We start from the raw sequence: 20,946 nt of genomic DNA on the forward strand, positions 1-20,946 counted from the left end.
GGGGTGCTAGTGTCGGTAGTCTCTGACAAAGACGTTCGGTTTACATCTAGGGTCTGGAAGAAGTTCCATGAGGAACTGGGCACTCAGCTGCATTTTAGCATGGCATACCACCCCCATACAGATTTCCAGAGTGAGAGGATGATCCAGACACTTGAAGATAAGCTGTGAGCATGTATGTTGGATTTTGGAGGGAGTTGGGATACGTACCTCCCACTAGCAAAGTTTTCTTACAATAACAGCTACCATGCTAGCATCAACCGACCTCCATTCTAGATGTTGTATTGTAGGAGATGTAGGATCCCAATTTGTTTGGGTGAGGTTGGAAAGCAAGTCATGGGGGGCGCTGAAGTAGTGCTCAAGACTACCGGGCTAATTCAGCAGGTGCGCGACTAGCTACGGGTCGTGCAGAGTCATCAGAAAAATTATGATGATCGGCGGCGATCGGATCTTGAGTTCCATGTGGGGGATTTTGTGTTATTGAAGGTGTCACCGTGGAAGGGGGTCATCAGGTTTCGAAAGAGGGGGGAGCTAGGACCTCGATATATAGGTCGTTCAGGATTACGGCCCGGGTGGGCAAGGTGCCATATCGCTTGGAATTGCCGAATGACCTTAGTCAGATTCACAACACCTTCCATGTGTCGCAACTCCAGAAGTATGTCACTGACAATTCCGCAGTTGTTTCGTTGGACAACATTCAGGGGCATGAGATCATGACCTACATTGAGAGGTCGGTTGCAATCTTAGATAGGAAAACCATTGTTCTTCGGAACAAGAAAGTGAAGCTGGTGAAAGAGAAATGGCAGCACCGCAGGGGCTCCGAATGGATCTGGGAGCTAGAGGACAAGATGCGAGACCCCTACTCGAATTTGTTTGGGCTAGCAGACTTCAAGGACGAAGTCTAGTTAAAGTGGTGGAGATTTGTAACACCTGTTTCAGGTATTGAATGATTTACATGAAAACTTTTAGGGTTGTGCCTGGACTCGGCGAGTTGGATGCCCCAAGTTGTCGAGTAGAGGCCAACTCATGGACGCAGGGGTCAGGACCTACTCGACGAATCGGAAAGTCCGACTCGGTGAGTAGGAGCTGTAGAAAGAAAACCCTAATTTTAGGGTTTGCACCCTATATAATCTCCTTAAGAGCCTTGAGACTGACCTTCCATCAACCTCAAAACCCTAAGAACGTCTATGCTAAACCCTAATCCCCATTCTCTTTCATTTTGTGAGCTAGAGTGACTTTTGAAGCTTAAGAAGAAGGAGATAGTGAGAAGAAGGAGAAGATCCAGCAAACCAAGCCCTAACTCTTGAGCTTGACCATTTTGTGGACTGCTGTAAGTCTTTAAGATTCGATTTTTATCTTAGAATATGGCTAGATCTTGAGTTTACTCTTCATTTCATATCCTTCTTGTTGATTGCATGCATGGGGTTCATAACGTTTGCAACTTTATGGATCTCTAGGGCAAAATGATCCCAAGTTGGGCTAGATCTAGCCTTTTGTCGAGCAAGGACGCCATGCAAGGGTTTTAGGGCATATTTCCCTCTTTTTAACCATTTTGACCTTAAGACATGCATTGGACATGTATGTCCATAAAGCCTCCATCTTTGGAATGTTTTGCGGACAAGAAACTCTTCTTGAAAGGAGGGATTCCAGATCCCTAGAGTTTTGGACTTTATGGAAAAGCTTTGAAGCTTTCCAACCATTGATAAGGGCCTTAGAGCATTTAGAATGGTTCTAGAAGGTAAAGTTGGAAACTTTGTCCTTATATACAGCTTAGGGCTGCAGATGCAAGCTCTGAAATTACTGCGTTCGGTGTATCATCATAACAAGCAAACAGCAAGGAGGACTCGACGATTTTCCCTAGTAACTCGATGAGTCGGATTCGGTTTCCCTGCCTTCTGGATATCAAGTGAACTCGTTGAGTTGAGGAAACAACTTGGCGAGTTGGCTAGGGTTTGAACAGGTTTTCTGGACTCGATAGGAACTCGATGAGTCGCTAGATGCACTCTACGAGTTGAGGTCAACATGGACCGTTGACCTTGACTTTGACCAAGGTTGACGAGGGTTGACTTTGAGGGTAATTTTGGATGAGGACAAGCCTATATTATGATGCTTATAGGCAGTTGAGTTGGAGCAGCACGTGGGATATATCTGATTCTAGCTTGTCGGTTCAGCATTCGTGAGAGGTGAGTCTTCTCACCATACCAAGGTCATCCCATTTTATGTTATGTAGTACTCTATCTGTAGTAGAGATACGTGGTATGATAGTTAGCTTTATGCTAAGTGGTATGTTAGTGATTATATGATATTTGCATGGAAGACCCCAAGGGAGCCCGTGGCAATTGGATATAAGATCATGTGGGGGAGCCCATGGCATTCCTACATAAAGACCATGTGTGGGAGCCCATGGCATGATGGTATAAGACCTTGGGGGATCCCACGGAATCCTTATAGGTTTGTGCATGTAGTATGGTAGATGCTTCTGTGATATGATATGCTAAGTTGATTATGTAGGTTATTACATGGAAGACCCTTGGGAGAGACCGTGGAAGTTGGATATATGACCATGTGGGGGAGACCATGGCATGATGGTATAAGACCCTAGGGGAGCCCACGACATCCTTATATGTTTGTATGCATGGTTTATGTGGTATGTGTAGCTTTTATAGCTAATATGATATGTGTTATGTGGACTGTGTGTGGAGTATGCTCTGGGGGACTTAGTAAGCATTAGCTTACAGGTTGTGCATTTGTTTCAGGTACATCTGAGCCCAAGGGCAAGGTCAAGGCGTGATGGCGTGACGTGCGCTCTCTCAGTCGGTTTATGGGACACTATGATGTTTTGAAATAAAAGTTGTAATTGACATGAGTTTTGAAAACAGTTATATTTGGATTTCATGATTTATGGAGATGTGTTTGGTTAATCAAAAATGAAATTTTTCTTTGAAAAATTGGTTCGTTACATTCTTCTTGATATTTCCAGCTTTAGGGCCTATGTTTTTAGTCTTTGATTTTCCTTTGTTAACTCCCTTTCCCTTGTTCTTGTAAGACTGGTCAACTTCCATCATATTAACTTTTGATGATTTGATATTTTAACCATTCTTCAAAGCCACTTGGTTGTCTTCTTATGTGAAGAAGCACCACAAGCTCCTCAACATACATATCATTTCACTTATTCTTAAGGTAAGTTTTGAAGTCAATCCAACCAGGAGGAAGCTATTATATCATCACTGCAACTTGGAAAGTTTCACTAAGAGCCATTCCTTCGATAAGTATATCATGTAACATAACTTGAAGATCTTGAACTTGATTCAACATAATTTTCTTATCTACCACATTAAAATCCCAGAATCTTGCAACAACATGCTTATTGGTTCCCGCATCTTTCGCCTTACACTTCCGATCAAAAGACTCCCAAAGTTCCTTAGCGGTTGTAACTTTGCAATAGGCGTTGTAAAGATGACCGGCTAGCCTATTCAACGCCATGGAAATTATGAATGCTTCTGAGCCTCCATAGTGCTCACATATCAAGCATCAGCATATCCCTTATCAAGTTGGGGATTAGATTTTGTTTGGAACCGAGCCAAGTTCAGGGTAGTCAATTAGAAGAACATCTTCTACTATTTCCTCTTGAAATTCATATCGAAAAATTTATATTGTCTCTCATCATGATTGTCCATGGTGTTTGATATATGTATGGCAAAGTTAGGGTTCACAAGAATGTCTGCTAGTGTGAATGAATATTCCATGTGAACAGTTAGAACCATAATATGAGTATGTTTACAAAAAAGCATAACAATATAACACGATTAGTAGAAACAAAACATAACAAAATTGAGTTAAAAAAAACTTGATCTATAATAGTTTATATCATAAAACAAAGATTATGTTTAAGATTGTTAGTAATAATAAAATTTGTGATTTGTAATTGTTGAATTTGTAGAAATGTAAGTAAACAGATCAACACCAAATGACCGAGACTTGTGTTTGACACAACTCCCTTAAAAATATCTGTTGTTTGTTCTCAGAGTAGAACAACCTAAGTAGATGTATTGTTGGAGATGACCACTTGTCTATAGCCAAAAAATTCAAATGTAGAGAGTGATTATTTTCGTAGCTATGCAATTATCCAGGATTGAGGACAAAGGTTTGCAGGTACCGCCCCCACACGAGTTTCGTGCATTTAATCTACGAAATTCATAATTCGCTTACACCTCGCACATTTGTCTTTGAGTAAAATCACACGAAGAAGCTTTTAAGCCCTTAAACTTTCATGGTTATAAACTCCCTAAGAATTTACTTTTTTCTCTTATGTGGGACATATTCCCACACCCAGATGGTTTGCCAAATTTTATTCCAAGTACTCAGCTTTGAGTATAAATATCTCATTCTAGAATGGATGTATTACTAATTTCCGTGTATGTTCCCAAAGTATCGATTGTAAAAGAAAACTTTGGGATGAAATCTCTACCTTGATTGCTTCTTTCTCAGGAGAATGTGTGGTTATGGGAGATTTCAATGAAGTCAGAAATGAGTCTGATAGGTTTGGTTCTCAATTCAACCATATCCATGTAAGAACTTTTAATCAGTTTATTGAGCATAATGATTTAGTTGATATTCCTATGGGCGAGCCTTGTTATACATGGAGTGATAGATGGGGATCTAAGTTCTCAAAGCTTGATCGGTTTTTGGTCTATGAAGTTCTTATGTTGCATTTTCCTCACATTATGGTCTTGGTTCTGGATAAAAATATCCCTAATCATCGTCTTGTTGTTTTATTAGAGCACCGTGGGGATTATGGTTCGTCAACTTTTCATATTTTTCATACTAGGTTTGAGATGGAAGGTTTTGATGAAGTGGTTCATAATTCTTGGAACTCCAATGTCATTGGGAACTTGAATGATAATCCTTGGGTTATTTTTAAGAAGAAGCTTCAAATTCTTAAACCTAACCTAAGATTATGGAACTCTAGTGCTCGTGATCGTTTGATTAGTAAAAGGAAAATTCTTCAAGATAAAGTTGAAGAGATTGACGCTTCTCTTATGTTTGATGGGGGTAGTGCTAATCTTCGTGAACAAAGAGTTTCAGCTATTAAACAACTGACATACTTGGATCATCTCTCTAGAGTCGAGTTGGCGCAGAAAGTGAAAGTTTAGTGGGCCATTCAAGGGGATGAGAACTCTGGTTTTTTCCATGGAATTATTAATCGGAAGAGGCGTCACCTCGCTATCAGAGGCATCATGATTGATGGTATTTGGGAGGATGATCCTGGAAGAGTTAAAACAAAGTTCCATAACTATTATAAAAATCTTTTCTTGAGGAAAAAAGGAAGACGCCCTTCTATTGGTCCTAATTTGTTCCATACTCTCACGGAAGATCAAGTCCTTTTTCAAGCTCCTTTCTCTCGTGATGACATTAAAAGGGTTGTTCTGGATTGTGGATCTGATCGAGCTCTTGATCCGGATGGTTTCTCTTTTGGATTCTTGAAAAGATTTTGGGATCTTAATTTCGATGATTTGGTGGGTTTCATTCAACATTTTCATAGTCATTGGTCGGTTCCTAAAGGTTGCAACACTTCTTTCTTTACGTTTATTCCAAAAGTTCAAGATCCTATGAGTAATAGAGACTTTAGACCTATTAATCTAATAAGGTGCCAAAACAAAATTATTGGTAAACTTTTAGCTAATAGGTTGGCGGCGGTTATTGGTTCTATTATTAGTCTGGAGTAGTCTGTTTTTGTTAAATGCAGACAAATCTTAGATGCCCCTTTTCTTCTCAATGAAGTGGTTGCTTGGAGCAAGTCTACGAATAACCCTCTAATGATTTTTAAAGTTGATTTTGAGAAGGATTCTGACTCGGTCTCGTGGGAGTATCTTTTGGAGATAATGCAGATTATGGGCTTTGGTAAGTTGTGGTGTGTCAGGATCATGGAGCTTCTCCGGTCTGCTAGGGCTTCTGTTCTTGATAGCGGGTCCCCTACTGATGAATTTCAAATCCAAAGAGGTTTGCGACAAGGAGACCCCCTATCCCCTTTTTTATTCATTCTGGTTATTGAAGGCCTTCATGTTGTTCTACAGAAAGCTCATAATGTAAGCGTGTTTCGAGGCATTTCTATTAGTAGGATCGACATTTCACACTTGTTTTATGCTGATGATGTTGTCCTGATGTCTACTTGGGATCCATAAAATGTTTCTTGTTTCATTCGTATCTTGAGGTGTTTTTATTTAGATTCGAGTCTTAAAATCAATTTACAAAAAAGTAAATTGATCGGATTGGGAGTTCCTTTTGCTCAGGTTGAGGTGGCAACTGATAAGGTTGGGTGTGCTCCTGATACTCATCCTTTTATTCACCTTGGAGCCCCTGTTGGTCAGAATATGTCTCAGATTTCTTCTTGGTCCCTAGTTGTTGATCGTTTCTGCTCAAAACTCTCGGGTTGGAAAGCGAAATGTTTATCGTCTAGAGGTCGTCTCTCTTTCATCAAATTGGTTCTCGCAAGCCTTGGTAGTTATTTGATGTCTATCTTCATGGTTCCACTCTTTGTTGTTAATAACTTGGAGTCTCTTCAAGCCAGGTTCTTTTGGGGCTCTGACTTAGATGAGAAATGCATGCATTGCGTTCGTTGGAATCGGGTTTTAGCTCAAAAAAAGGATAGGGGGCTTGGTGTTGGCAGTCTTTTTTCTTTCAATAGGGCCTTGCTCTATAAATGGCGTTGGAGATTCTTTCATAATTCGGATCTGATATGGGTTAAAATTGTCAAAGCTAAACTGGTCCGAATGGTGGTTTTAGTTCTCTTTCTCAGAGAAGAGGCTCGATTGGTCCTTGGAATGGTGTTACTCGGATGTTGGTGCAACTTAATAATCATGATCTTGATCTCAGGCCTTTTAGCCCTATTAGGGTTGGTGATGGTAATATGACTTCTTTCTAGCACGATGTGTGGAAGGGGGATACCCCCTGGCTGATTCTTTTCATAGGATTTATGCTCTTGATCCTCATAAAACTATATCGGTTCGAGATAAAGTGCTTCTCGGTTGGGAATCTGATTGTCTTAGGCGGACTCCTAGAGGGGGTATTGAAGAGACTCAATGGACTAATTTCAGTACCTTAATGTAGGGGGTTCTTCTTCATTCCGTTCCAGATCGTTTGGGGTGGACTATTGATGGCTCGGATTCCAAACATTTTGTTACATTTTTTTTTGAACAACAAATATAATCTACTCCTAAAATACTCTTGAATCAACATATGTTCCAAACGAGATTTGAACTTTGGACATTACAGAGAAATAACAACACTTGATACCGCTGTAGCACAATCCAAACAAAACAATCTAGCAAACCCGACTTTTCTAACACCCCCTTAATTGTCAATAAAATTTTGATTTACCACAAAATCAAGAATAATTACTATCGGTTCATCTAATTATAAATTTGTTCTTTATGTTTTAAACATCAAATAAAATAGACAGAACTGCAAAAAAAAGATCTTTGTTGTAACGCATGGTTCCTGGTACATATTTAATTTATAATTTATTCATGTTTACAGAGCAACTCGACGAGTTGGAAGCCCCAAACTCGTCGAGTAGAGATTATCAGGACCACATGATTTAAGTAACCTACTCGACGAGTTGAGAGGCCTCAACTCGACGAGTAGACCGGCTGGGAGGAAACCCTAATTTCTAGGGTTTTATACCATATTTAAGGGACTTAATAACTTCCCACCAACCCTCATCAGCCTCCTGAAACCCTAAGTCGTATTGTGAGCTCCTTGGTGAGAAACTTGAGGTTTTCAGTGGATTTTTGTGTGTTTTTGTGCTTGGTGAAGGACTTGGAAGAACTAGAAGGTCATTGAGCTTGAGGGGAAGCACTAGATCTGGGATCTCGTCCATCTTTGGCAAGTTTTTAAGGTAAAAAGTCCCTAACTTGATGATTAATAGCTTAGATCTCTCTTAGTCTTGTTTTATGGGTCTTTTTAACCCCATTGTTGGAAGCATGATAAACCTTCATTGACCTGATGCTAAAAACTCCCATTCACAGTGTTATTTGGTCCTTAGATTCATAAAAAGGGTCCTAAACATGTTCATTTCCCAGAAAAGACCATGTCCATAGAAGTAGGTTGCTATATCTCGAGATTGGGTCCATTTGAAGCATGCAAAACCATCAAGTTGTCGACTTTATAGAAATATGTGATGGAAACAATGTAGATATATATTCTGGAACCTTTGATCTGAGGAAAGGACTGAATAGATTAGAAATGTGAGGAACTCGGCAAGTTCATAGAGGAACTCGACGAGTTGGGTCGAGGCCGCTGCGACAAGTGTGGTAGGACGCACGAGGGGACGTGCAGGGCGGGTAATTTGGACTGCTTCAAGTGCGGTCGAATTGGTCATGTCAGCAGGGACTATACTACTACTACCACCACCACGACATTATCTGACCTGATTTGCTTTTAGTGCAATCAGAGGGGCCACAAGATGTCCCAGTGTCCAAATTTAGCAGCAGCAGGATAGGTGGCGGCACTCGCTCCTGCTACATTGAGGATTATTAATGGTCGTCAGGGTTGGCAGAGGTGCCAGTGGTGAAGAGCAAAGCCTTCCAGCTGACAGCAAAGGAGGCACGTGCAGCACCCGATGTTGTGACAGGTATGTATCTCTTTATTTATATTGATTTATTTCTTATGTTTATATGTTTCATTATAGGATCGTTCCTTGAGAATGGCATATCTGCTCTGGTATTATTTGATTCGGCGGCTACCCAATCTTTTGTATCACTCGCGCTTAGCAAGCGATTTGTTGGAGCTTCGGGGAAGTTGGACTGTCCTCTTGATGTAGATATCATGGATAATAGGATGGTACGAGTTTTCAGGGTTCATCGAGGATGTACACAGTAGTTGTTCGATGAGTAGTTTTCTGTGGATTTAGTCCCTATTGCCCTGCGAGGGAATAAGGTTATCGTGGGTTTGGATTGGTTGAGCCCCAATGGGGCGGTGATCGACTACGAGCAATAGCTAGTACGAGTTCGGACCCTAAGTCGGGGAGGTTTAGTGATTCAGGGCGAGAGGCCGCAGGATGGACCAAACTTGTGTTTAGCAGCGAGGGAGAGACGCTACCTATAGCAGGGTTGCGCAGGTTATGTCGCCTATCCAATGGATACCCGGGATAAGGGTAAGGCGACAGTGCATGATGTACTGATCGTACAGGAGTACCCACACGTGTTCCCGTAGGATTTGCCTAGGGTACCTCCAGAGAGGAAGGTAGAGTTCAGGACTGACCTAGTCCCTGGTGCGGCTATGATAGCCAAGGCACCTTATCGGTTGGCTCCTCCTAAGATGCAGGAGTTGTCTACACAACTGCAAGAGCTATTAGACAAGGGATTTATCAGGCCAATCAGTTCGCCATGGGGAGCCCCAATCTTGTTTGTGAAGAAAAAGTACGGGTCACATCGGATGTGTATACATTACCGGGTGTTGAATAAGGTAACGGTGAAAAACCGTTATCCCCTTTAAAGGATTGATGACTTATTTGACTAGCTTCAGGGTGCATCTTGGTTCTCCAAGATTGATCTGTGATCGGTTTATCACCAGATGCGAGTTAGAGACGACGATGTGTAGAAGACAACATTTTGGACTCGCTATAGTCATTATGAGTTCGTGGTGATGTCGTTTGGGCTCACCAATGCTCCTACCGTGTTCATGGATCTCATGAACTGCGTGTGCAGACCGATGTTGGACCGGTCTATGGTAGTCTTCATCGATGATATCTTAGTTTATTCCAAGACTCAGGAGCAGCATGAGAAGCACCTGAGGGAGGTGCTGGAGACGCTGAGGAGGGACAGACTTTTCGCAAAGTTCTGCAAGTGTGAGTTCTGGTTGCGCGAGGTGCAGTTTTTAAAGCACCTTGTCAACCAGAAGGGTATTCTGGTCGATCCGGCCAAGATAGAGGTCGTGATGCAGTGGGAGGTTCCGAGGTCTCCATCTGAGATTCGGAGTTTTCTTGGTCTGGCGGGTTATTATCGGAGATTCATCCAGACTTTCTCCAAGATTTTTGTTCCCTTGACCCGACTGACCAAGAAGTTGGTGGCATTCTGCTAGGGGCCTGAGCAGCAGGTAGCCTTCGAGACTCTCAGACAGTGGTTGTGCGAGCCACTGATTCTGACTTTGCCGGAGGGCATCGACAATTTCGTGGTTTACTGTGACGCTTCGGTCACAGGAATGGGTGCAGTGTTGATGCAGTGGGGTCATATGATTGCATATGCGTCGAGGCAACTGAAGCCTCACGAGGAGAACTACCCGACACACAATTATGAGTTGGGGGCTGTGGTTTTCGCCCTCAAGATTTGGAGGCATTACCTCTATGTTTTTCTTTGTACCATTTACACTGACCACAAGAGTTTGAGGTATCTAATGGACCAGCCGAATTTGAACATGAGACAACATCGGTGGTTAGATGTGTTGAAGGACTATAATAGTGAGATCCTCTACCACCCAGGGAAGGCCAATGTAGTGGCTGAGATGCTCAGTCGTAAGGCGGTTGCAGCACCGATACGAGACATATGTCTGAGGATGACAGTGATTACTCCATTGTTGGAATGGATCTAGGAGGCGCAGGTCGAGGGAATGAAGAAGGAGCGCCGGAAGTGTGAGCGGATCATAGTCCAGGTGGCCTCATTCGATTATGGCAGTCGTAGGTTGTTGACCCTACATCGGAGGGTTTAGGTTCCTTACTGGTGGAGGCCCACAAGTCTAGGTTCTCTATTCATCCCGGGGTGACGAAGATGTATCTAGATCTTCACCCTGACTATTACTTGGAGCGATGCTTGACTTGCAGGAAATTCAAGAGAGAATACCAGCGACCTCACAGCAAGATGCAGCCGTTAGATATTTCCGTATGGGAATGGGAAGATTTCACTATATATTTATCAAGAAGCTTCCCAGGACCGCACGTGGAGTAGATTCGATTTGGTTCATCGTGGATCGGTTGATCAAGAGTGCTCATTTCATCCCGATCCAAGAGAGAATATAGGCTAAGAAGCTAGCCAAGGTCTATGTTTGCGAGGTGGTGGCATGACATGGAGTACTATTGTCAGTTGTGTCTGACCAAGATGTTTGTTTCATTTCCATATTTTGGAAGCAGTTTCATGACGAGATGGGTACTCGTCTTCACTTCAACATAGCCTTTCACCCTCAGACTGATGTGCAGAGTGAGAAGACGATCCAGACTCTCGAGGATATGTTGCATGCATGTGTACTGGATTTCGACGGTAGTTGGGATACGTATCTTCCATTAGCAAAATTTTCGTATAACAATATTTATCACGCCAACATAGATTGACCTCCCTTTAAGATTCTCTACGATAGAGAGTGTAGGATCCCAATCTATTGGGGCGAGGTCGGTTATAGATTTATGGGAGTACTAAGTTGGTACTCAAGACCACGGAGAAGATCTAGTAGGTCCGGAGCAGGCTCCAGACTGCTTAGAGTTGGTAGAAAAGTTATGCCGACAAGCGTTGTTCAGACCTAGAGTTTCAGGTATGGGATATGGTCCTCCTGAAGATGTCACCTTGGAAAGGTGTCATCCGGTTTAGGAAGCGGGGCAAGCTGGGCCCCAAGTTCATTGGTCCTTTTAGAGTTTTGGATCGGATGGGCTGTATAGCCTATCATTTGGATCTTCCAGCATAGGTCAGCCTGATCCATAACACTTTTCATGTCTCCCAATCACGTAAGTGGTTGGTGGATGATTCCGCAGTTGTGCCTTTAGAGGATACCCAGGTGGATGACAACCTGAACTACATAGAAAGACCAGTGGCGATTCTGGATCGCAAGACAAAGACCTTGATGAACAAGGTTGTAAAGTTAGTGAAGGTGCAGTGGATGCACCATAAGGGGTCAGAGTGGACTTAGGAGCCCAATGAGGAGATGAGAGAGCATTACCCAGAGTTATTTGAGGCAGCAGACTTCGAGGATGAAGTCTGAGACAAGTGGGGGAGAATTGTTATGCCTGGTTCCTGGTACAAATTTAATTTATTATTTATTCATGTTACAGAGCAACTCGACAAGTTGGAAGCCCCAAACTCATCGAGTAGAGATTATCAGTAGCGTGCAATTTAAGTAATCTACACGACGAGTTGTGTAATGTCCAGAGATTTCGCAGGTATTTCCTAACCCTCTTATATCATTAATTTGTCAATTATAGTCCTTGAGTTTGAGAATGAAGGCCCAAACTTGCAATTTGGGCCAAAAGAAAGTACGCTGCGTGTACTTAAGGGTACGCTAATCGTAGTAAGGTCTTCCTGGGTACGCTGGGCATACACTTGAGTACGCTGGGCGTACTAACGTCTGGATGAAAGCCTAATATTTAGGGTTTGGGGCTTATATAAGCATCATATTGAGCACCCACACCTCTTTTACATCAGCCTCCACCGATCAAACTCGCCTCTCTCAAACCCTAGCCTCCCTTTTTGTGTGTTAAGCTCACTTGGTGTGTTCTTGAGTGCTTAAAGAGGAAAATCATTGCATCAAGAGTTCCAGGAAGAGATCATGCTTGTAGATCTGAAGTTAGATTGTGTTCAAGAAGCTCCAGAAGGTATAAAGTTCCAAACTTTATGCATATATGCTTAGATCTTATCATTTTACTTTATATGAAGCATTCCTTCTCCTAAAAGCCATAAATGGTGCATGTTGTGATTTGGTCGAAAAGAGCTGTCCTTCCAGGCTTTTGAAGGGACATTGAATGATAAACATAAGGTCCCATTTGTTTTATGCATCCCATTCAAGAGGAATAAGGTCTTAATGGATAAAGACCAATCAATAAGAACTTTATGGACCTCCAAAGTGATAAAATTCATGACTTTATGGATCCTAGGCATGTTAGGACTCTCGATCTGAGGTTTGGGCTTAAGTGCTTAAGCCATTAAGCACTAAATAAGGATTTGTCAAGAGATGGAGTACGCCCAGCGTATTGGATCAACCACCCCGATCGTGGTCAACAACTGGTCGCGTACGCCCCACGTACCAGAGGAGTACGCCCCGCGTACACCCTCTGTTGGGCCATGGACAATTGAGCTTTGGGTTTTGGGCTGTTTTTGGACTAAAGGGATTTGGGCTTTTTTTGGACTTAATAAATAATATGCTATGGGCCAATTAGTGGTAGTGGATCATGGGTTTTGGCCCAATAAGTAGATTGGGCCCAATTTAGTAAAATTTTCAATTATTGGACTTATGTATTTGGACCTTCAACATAAGGACTTGGTATGGGGCTTTGGCCCATTAAAAGGAATGAGTTTAGCGAGTTCTCAAGACACTTGGTCAAGGGGGTAATATTGGGTATTAACCTAGTATTTATTATTATGTGACAGTTCGGGATTTCCGGGGGAGATCGTAGTCAGAGGCCTGCAATATTTCAACACAAATTGCGAGGTGAGTTACCCTCACTATACTAAGGGGTCTAAGGCACCAAGGCCGTCCCATTTGATATGATATCCCAGTAGTTGGTATTATGTTGAGTATGAGTTAGTTATGCATGCTAGTTTGATATGTTAGAGGGTAGGTCGGTAGGACTACCTGTGATATTGTCTGTTTATTTGTTTGTGTACTTATCTGTTGTATGTCGACATATTATGTGGGATAGGTTGAGGTGATACTGCTCCGTGCGGTAACCAACAGACCCGGGAGCATTCCAGATACAGGCTGAGGGAGACCCATATTGTGGGCTCGATGGCAAGCCAGATGTGAGCTGTGGGCTCGTAAGGCAATCCAGACTCACACTGTGGGCCCAGAGGGTAATCCAATCTGTAAAATTATAGACCCAATACACGTTGTTATTGGTATTTGTTTTATGTGCAGTGTATCGGTATTTTGGGGGAAAACTCACTAAGCTTTCAACCTTATAGTTTTTATTTTATTGTTTCAGGTACATCAGTGGATCGCGGCAAGGCAAAGGCTTGATCATACAGCTCCTCATGTTTTGTTTATGTTTCTGGGAAAACTCTGATGATTTACATTTTTGAAAAACAAAGTTGTAATGATTTAAATGGTTGTAATTTTTTCAAAAAGATTCAAATTCAGTTGAAATTTTCTGGTGTTACAAGTTGAGACGCCTCAACTCGACGAGTAGACCGGCTGGGAGGAAACCCTAATTTCCAGGGTTTTACACCCTATTTAAAGGACTTAATATCTTCCCACCACCTCTCATCAGCCTCCCTAAAACCCTAAATCGTATTGTGAGCTCCATGGTGAGAAACTTGAGGTTTTGAGTGGATTTTTGTGTGTTTTTGTGCTTGGTGAAGGACTTGGAAGAACTAGAAGGTCATTGAGATTAAGTGAAAGCACTAGATCTGGGATCTCATCCATCTTTGGCAACTTTCTGAGGTAAACACTCCCTAACTTGATCATTAATAGCTTAGATCTCTCTTAGTCTTGTCTTATGGGTCTTTTTGACCCCATTGTTGGAAGCATGATAAACCTTCATTGACCTAATGATACAAACTCCCATTCTTAGTGTTATTTGGTCCTTAGATTCATAAAAAGGGTCCTAAACTCTTTCTTGTCCAAGAAAAGACCATGTCCATAGAAGTAGGTTGTTATATCTCGATATTAGGTCCATTTGAGGCATGCAAAGTCATCAAGTTGTCGACTTTATAGAAATATGCCATGGAAACAATGTAGATCTATATTATGGAACCTTAGATCTGAGGAAAGGGTTGAATAGATTAGAAATGCCAGGAACTCGGCGAGTTCATAGAGGAACTAGACGATTTGGGTCAAACATTCCCGATTCTATTGATGGAACTCGGCGAGTCCATAAGGGAACTCGACGAGTTGTATTAGGAAAGTCCCATTTCTATTGAGAAGGAGGAACTCGGCGAGTTGGAGGAAAACTTGACGAGTTAGATCGTGATTTTGTGATTCATGAGAACTCGACGAGTTGAAGGGTAAACTCGACGAGTTGAGTCAACTTGGAGCGTTGACTTTAACTTGACTTTGACTTTGACTTGACCAGAGTTAACCCTTAAGGTTTATGAGTATGGAATGGTATCTAAGGGGTTGTTTTGGTTCATGGCGTGAGTGGAGCTGATTCCAGGCAGAGACATTTCAGCTATCATCCGACAGTTAGGTGAGTTTCCTCCTGGTTTGAACGGGTCGAAGGCACCAAGGCCGCCCCGTATATGTTATGTGTGTTGATTGGTAGCTGAGTGTGGGCGAGGCCTGTATCTCATACCATTATTTGAGTATGGATATAGAATTGATTGATAAATTTGGTTATACTTGTTGTCTGTGTGATACTTGTATGTGTTCTTAGTAGCTGAGTGTAGGTGAGGCCCGTATCTCATAGATAGTTGAGTGTGGGCGAGGCATGTATCTCATAGATAGCGGAGTGTGGGCGACGCCCATATCTCATAGTTAGTTGAGTGTGGACAAGGCCCATATTTCATAGTTAGCGAAGTGTGGGTGAGGCCCGTATCTCCTTGTTAGCCAAGTGTGGGATGGGCCCGTATCTCCTTGAGTGTGGACGGGGCCCATATCTCCTAGTAACATGATTATGTGTATGATATGTGGTAGTTTGGGGAATATTCACTAAGCTCCGTGCTTATAGTTTTCAGTTTTGGTTTCAGGTATTTCCGGTAGCAAAGGGAAGAGCTCGGGATGACTGCATTGCACACACCATGACGTTCAACATGGGATGTTTACTCTGATGTTTTGATATGATGCTCTAATTTGATACTATGACTTATGTTTTTGAGATGGAATAATTTTGATAACTATGGTTTATTTAATACATAAAAATTAAATTTTGGTCATGATTTTTGGGATGTTACATTTGTGGTATGCAATTTTTTTCGAGGTTTAGTCCAACCCTCGATTTGTTTTTTGGCTTCATGGTCCTTTTGAGGCAGTTTGTTTGTAGAATTTGTCCCTGTTAAACTCGAAAAGACTAATATACCCTTTTAATTTGTTTTTCTATTTTCCTTACCATTTTTCTCTTTTATTTAAATTTTTAAAAGTAAAAAAAACAAATAAATAGGGGGCCTCACTTCTCTCTCTCTCCCCCCCTGCAAATTCACACACACGTACCTACACTTCTGCTTCCAACTGGGTTTTCGGTGAAGAACAAACCCAGATTCTTAAGGACCGTCATGATTTCTAAACTCTTGATGGGTTTCCGATTTCTAGTTCTAAAGTGAAATGATTTGCAGGTTCTGAGATTTATCTTCTTTATCAGATTCTTCATCAAATCACATATTCAGCCTACCATCCCACAACACCCAAATCCTTGCTTCTCATCTCCTCCTCCCATCTTTGTCCCTCTCTCATCTCTTTCTCCCTTTTAAACAACAATCTGCATATTTAGAAGAAGGCTTTAAATAACATTCTATTCTACATTCTTACATCATCATCGCTTTAAGAAGGATTCACATACACATGCACACTTTTTAAAATTGATTGAAAAGTTGAAGAGATATCAGGGGACGAAATCGATTTCGATTCTATCAATATTCAACCAATTCAAACCCAATAAACCTTAATGGCTCGATTAATCGGGGTGTGTGTGTGTTTGTGTGTATTTTCAACCGCAACTCTCATGGATCCAATTTAAGGATGATGTTTGGTGGTTCAGGAAAGGGGTTGACGGAAGGTGTTTGATTGTGGGTGATTAAGGTGACTTGGGAGATGGTTTATCAGGAGAAATAAGGGTAGTGTTAAGGTGTTGGGTTGATAATCGATGATGATTCTTGAAATAGATTGAGATGTTAGGGGTGTTGGTATGCTGAACGAGGTTCTGAAAAAGGTTGAATGGTTATAACGTTCTTTGTTTTATCATTCACGATTTGCTTTACAATTTGTAAATCGATTCTACCTCATTTGATGTCGATTCATTCTTGTTTCTGTTAGACTAATATCAATGGTGATAATTGATGGTGATTCTTGAATGATTGAGATTTGTGAAATTTTCTTCTTATAATGGATGGAGGTGGTGATGGTGAGATTGAATATGTATGACGATGGCGATGGGTAGATGGTGGTTGATATGATTAGAGAGCGGAGATGCTGGTGGAATAGAAAGAGTGAACTGATTCTTCTTTTGCAACCCTTTTCTTTTCCTGGACCCATTTCTCTCCCTCTTTATCGATCAATCTCTCATACAATCCCTTTTCCCTCTCAAAGAATATGATGTTAATATGTTTTTGTTTTTAGGTGCATGTTGTGGAGAAGGAGAGATGATGATGGGTGATTCATAAAGAAGATAATAAACAACGGATCCCCATTTCTTCTTCTGATGAATCATGTAACGAGAGAGAGAAAAAGAGAGAGAGAGAGAGAGAGAGAGAGAGAGGTGTGGGTCCCATTTTATTAAAAAAATAAAAAAAAAATACACAATGGCATTAAAGTCATTTCAGTTTACCGAATGACCATTGCAACTTACAAATTAGGCCAAAATGACCATGAAGCCAAAAAAATTGAGGTTTGGACTAAATATCGGAAAAAATGCATAGGATCATTTTTGCAAATGTGCCAATAAAAGAACTTTATATTTTCTAAAATTGGTGTAATATCATCTTTAAAATTTTTATTTCATTGCAAATAAAATACTTTCGTATTTTCACTAAACTTTTGATTTTGAATTTCCTATAAATAAGAAGATCACATTTACAATGTAATCTTGACCCAGTGCCATTTTGGGCTCATTTGACATTTTTAGACTTTGGGCTTTGGTTTTGGGTCTTGGGCTTTGAGAGTTGGACTTCTTGGTCTAAGTATTTGCTTTTGGAGTTGGACTCCCCTTTTTTTCTAGATTATGGGTATTCCTTGGTAGGCCATTGTAGGCCCAATGGGCTTGGGCCATTAGTGGGCCTGGTTAGTTGGGACGCATTTGGGCCTAGTGTTGGGGTTTTGCTTTGTTTAGTTATTTATTATGGTGTTGGGTTGTTTGACTCAGTTCGGGAGTCAGTTCGCAGCAGCAGCGGCAGTGTAGGATTATTCACGTAGCGTTTAAGGTGAGTCTTCTCACTATACTTACATGTGTGGTAATTTATGTGTGACCGAAGGGTCTTATTCTTTTTATTGACCGGAGGGTCTTATTCGTGTTATTGACTGGAGGGTCTTATCTGTGTTATTGACCGGAGGGTCTTATTTGCTTATACTGAGATATGTGTTATTATGCATTCTGTCTTTGTGACTTATGATGTTATAATATTTTGGGTATATATTGTTTTATGACCGTAGGATCCATACCGAGACGTGAGACCGGAGGGTCTTCACTGAGACACATGATCGGAGGGCCCTTATCGAGATTTTGCCATGAGAGGCTAATTATCTGTGTATGTGGTATTTTGGGGAACTCACTAAGCTTCGTGTTTACAGTGTTGATTTGAATGTGTTTCAGGTACTTGTATAGATTTCGGGAAGGCGGAGGCATAATTGTACACATTCGTTGACTTATGATGGCTTGTAGATTTTGGGATCCTCTAATATTATTTTAATTATGATGTATAATTTCGTGATGACTTGAATTTATGAATAATGTTTGGTGAATTAAAAATGATTTTTTTTTTGAAATTCAAGGCAATACAATTTGGTATCAGAGCCTTGGTTTGAGGGATTTGGACACACCCTTGGGTATGTTTGGACTCAAACTAAGGAGTTGATAATTTTTCAAAAGAAATGATTTTTTTCATCACAAGATTTTCCAAGGAAATTATGCAGTTTTGAAAGCAGGTCCAAAGCGGTGTGTACAATCAGCCAGAGCCTGAGCGGTGATTTCCCAAAATGCCCTTACTTGAGTATGTGTTGTGATGTGATGTTATTATGAGCTAATAGAATTGCATGCTAGTTTAGGGCTAGGGATTTGCTCAGTATTGCATGCTAGTGTTCCTGCTTAGGAGAGATGCCTTTATGCTTGTTATGTGAGCTGGTAGTATTGCATGCTTATGATTAGTGATCTACAGGAGTTGTTGGCAGGATTGCATGAGTTCGATGATGCATTTTGTGATGTGGATAGAGCAGTTGGGGTTGTATGCTACTGTGGTTCAATGTGTTTGTTAGATAGCCTATTAGGTTTTGTGCTGGTAGAGGTTACTTGATGCATGCATGCTGCTTGCTTTGTGATTTTAGCGACTTCCATTAATATCGACTAACTACTAATCGAATACATTAGGTTGCATGTTACAGGGATTAGATAATTTTAGAAGGTCAGATTTAGCTCTATTGTGCAACTCTTGTTTGAATCTAACCGTTGTATGGTGGGATCTTGCAGTCGAAGAATTATCTAATGCATGTAGCAGGTAATTGTATTTGGGAAGTAGTTAGTAGGTATTAAAAGGAGTACCTTCTGCAGCTGATGATGAAAAGAGGTGTGATGGGAATCCTAGGAGAGCCTAGGGAGTATTTCCAGTCTGATGAGTGCGTTGTTTAGCAGTGAGTATTCGCTGGAGAGCAGTTATGTGGAATTGGATTGGTCGATAGTGGAGTGGAGTAGCTACTTAGAAAATCTGGAACGTTTCTTGAGGAAAGTATGGATAGATTTGGAAGGTAATATTGGGCTCGTACTACTGAAAGTAGAGGGTCCATACTCGAATCGAGGAGAATTCCAGGGTTTCTAAGTAGTAGGTTGAGTGCAGAAAACATGGTTTGGGTGTCACGATTCATCGCAAAGTATGTTTCCTTCCTTACCATTTATCCGATTGCGATTGTTCAGACTGAGAATGTGCCTGGTGATTGTTGGGCCTGAGGGCCAAGTCGGTCGGGTTTGAGTGGAGTAGGCCTTGCGAGAAAGTTGAATTTAGGCCTCGAAGGATTCGATCGGTGAGGTGCCAGTTTGAGTCGCAGGACTGAAAAAGGAAGTTGATGTGATGAGATATTTGAGGATTTGCAGTCTGAGTTGGGTGATCGGCCGATGGTTTATGATGTCATTTTCTATGACGAGGATTATATTATTCCAGTTTTTCCGTATTGGAAGGAAGAGAGAGCGAGCTTCGGATTTCAGAATGGAAAGGTAGACCACGTAGGGTACCAAAAATAGTTGCGGTATTTACACCAAAAGGTTCTTGTGGTACGACTGTCTTGAGGTATGTCTTGTGTAACGCCCGCAAATCTGGGCTAGTCAAATTAGAGGCAATAGGGGTCGAAAACGACTTTTCGAAAAAAGATTATTTAGAATAAATAATCTTAACCAAGTTGTAGAGTATATTACAAGGTTTTCGTACATATAAAGAACGCCGAAAACCGAGTTATAACGAAGAAGTTATGACCCGTTGAACTTTCGCGACGGAACCGGCACGATACCGGGAAGCATAAATAGTGAATTTACGATAGAGCGAGATTTAGCCTTAGCGATCTAAACGAAAGTCGTAGAATATGTTAAACTAAGAACATCGATAAAAAGAACGCGCAAATCTGACTTCGTATGAGGAAGTTATGATTTTTCTAAGATTTAGCATAGCATTGCACAGCCCGAAATCTGAATTTTAGATCGGTCGATTTTTAGCCGACGGGATCTAAATGAAAGTTGTAGTACTCATAAATAACAACGCGTGGATATAAAGAACGTCGATAATAGAGCTCGTATGCAAAAGTTATGGACGAAGCTTAGTCCCTACTTTTCGAGCGCGACGAATTCGATACAGTTTTGTAAATACGAGATAGAATGAGAATTAGCCAACGAGGTCTAAATGAGAGTTGAAGATCTCATTAATAGGAACTCAACGGTAAAAAGACAGACAAAAACAGAACTCGTATGCGAAAGTTATGGATGAAGCTTAGTCTCTACTTTTCTAGCGCGGCGAATTCGATACAGTTTCGTAAATCCGAGATAGAATGAGAATTAGCCAACGAGGTCTAAATGAGAGTTGAAGATCTCATTAATAGGAACTCAACAGTAAAAAGACAGACAAAAATGGAGCTCGTATGCGAAAGTTATGGACGAAGCTTAGTCCCTACTTTTCGAGCGCGGCGAATTCGATACAG

General features: G+C 41.3%; 1 protein-coding gene across 1 annotated transcript; it reads left to right on the forward strand.

The window, feature by feature from the left end:
• The first annotated feature begins 4,499 nt into the window (after positions 1-4,499).
• LOC111921148 (uncharacterized) lies at positions 4,500-5,150 on the forward strand. The gene has a single exon (XM_023916721.1). It carries the CDS (start codon positions 4,500-4,502, stop codon positions 5,148-5,150), a length of 651 nt encoding a protein of 216 aa, XP_023772489.1.
• Positions 5,151-20,946: the final 15,796 nt, after the last annotated feature.

The sequence above is a fragment of the Lactuca sativa genome, chromosome 4, assembly GCF_002870075.4.
Source record: "Lactuca sativa cultivar Salinas chromosome 4, Lsat_Salinas_v11, whole genome shotgun sequence".
NCBI lineage: Eukaryota > Viridiplantae > Streptophyta > Magnoliopsida > Asterales > Asteraceae > Lactuca > Lactuca sativa.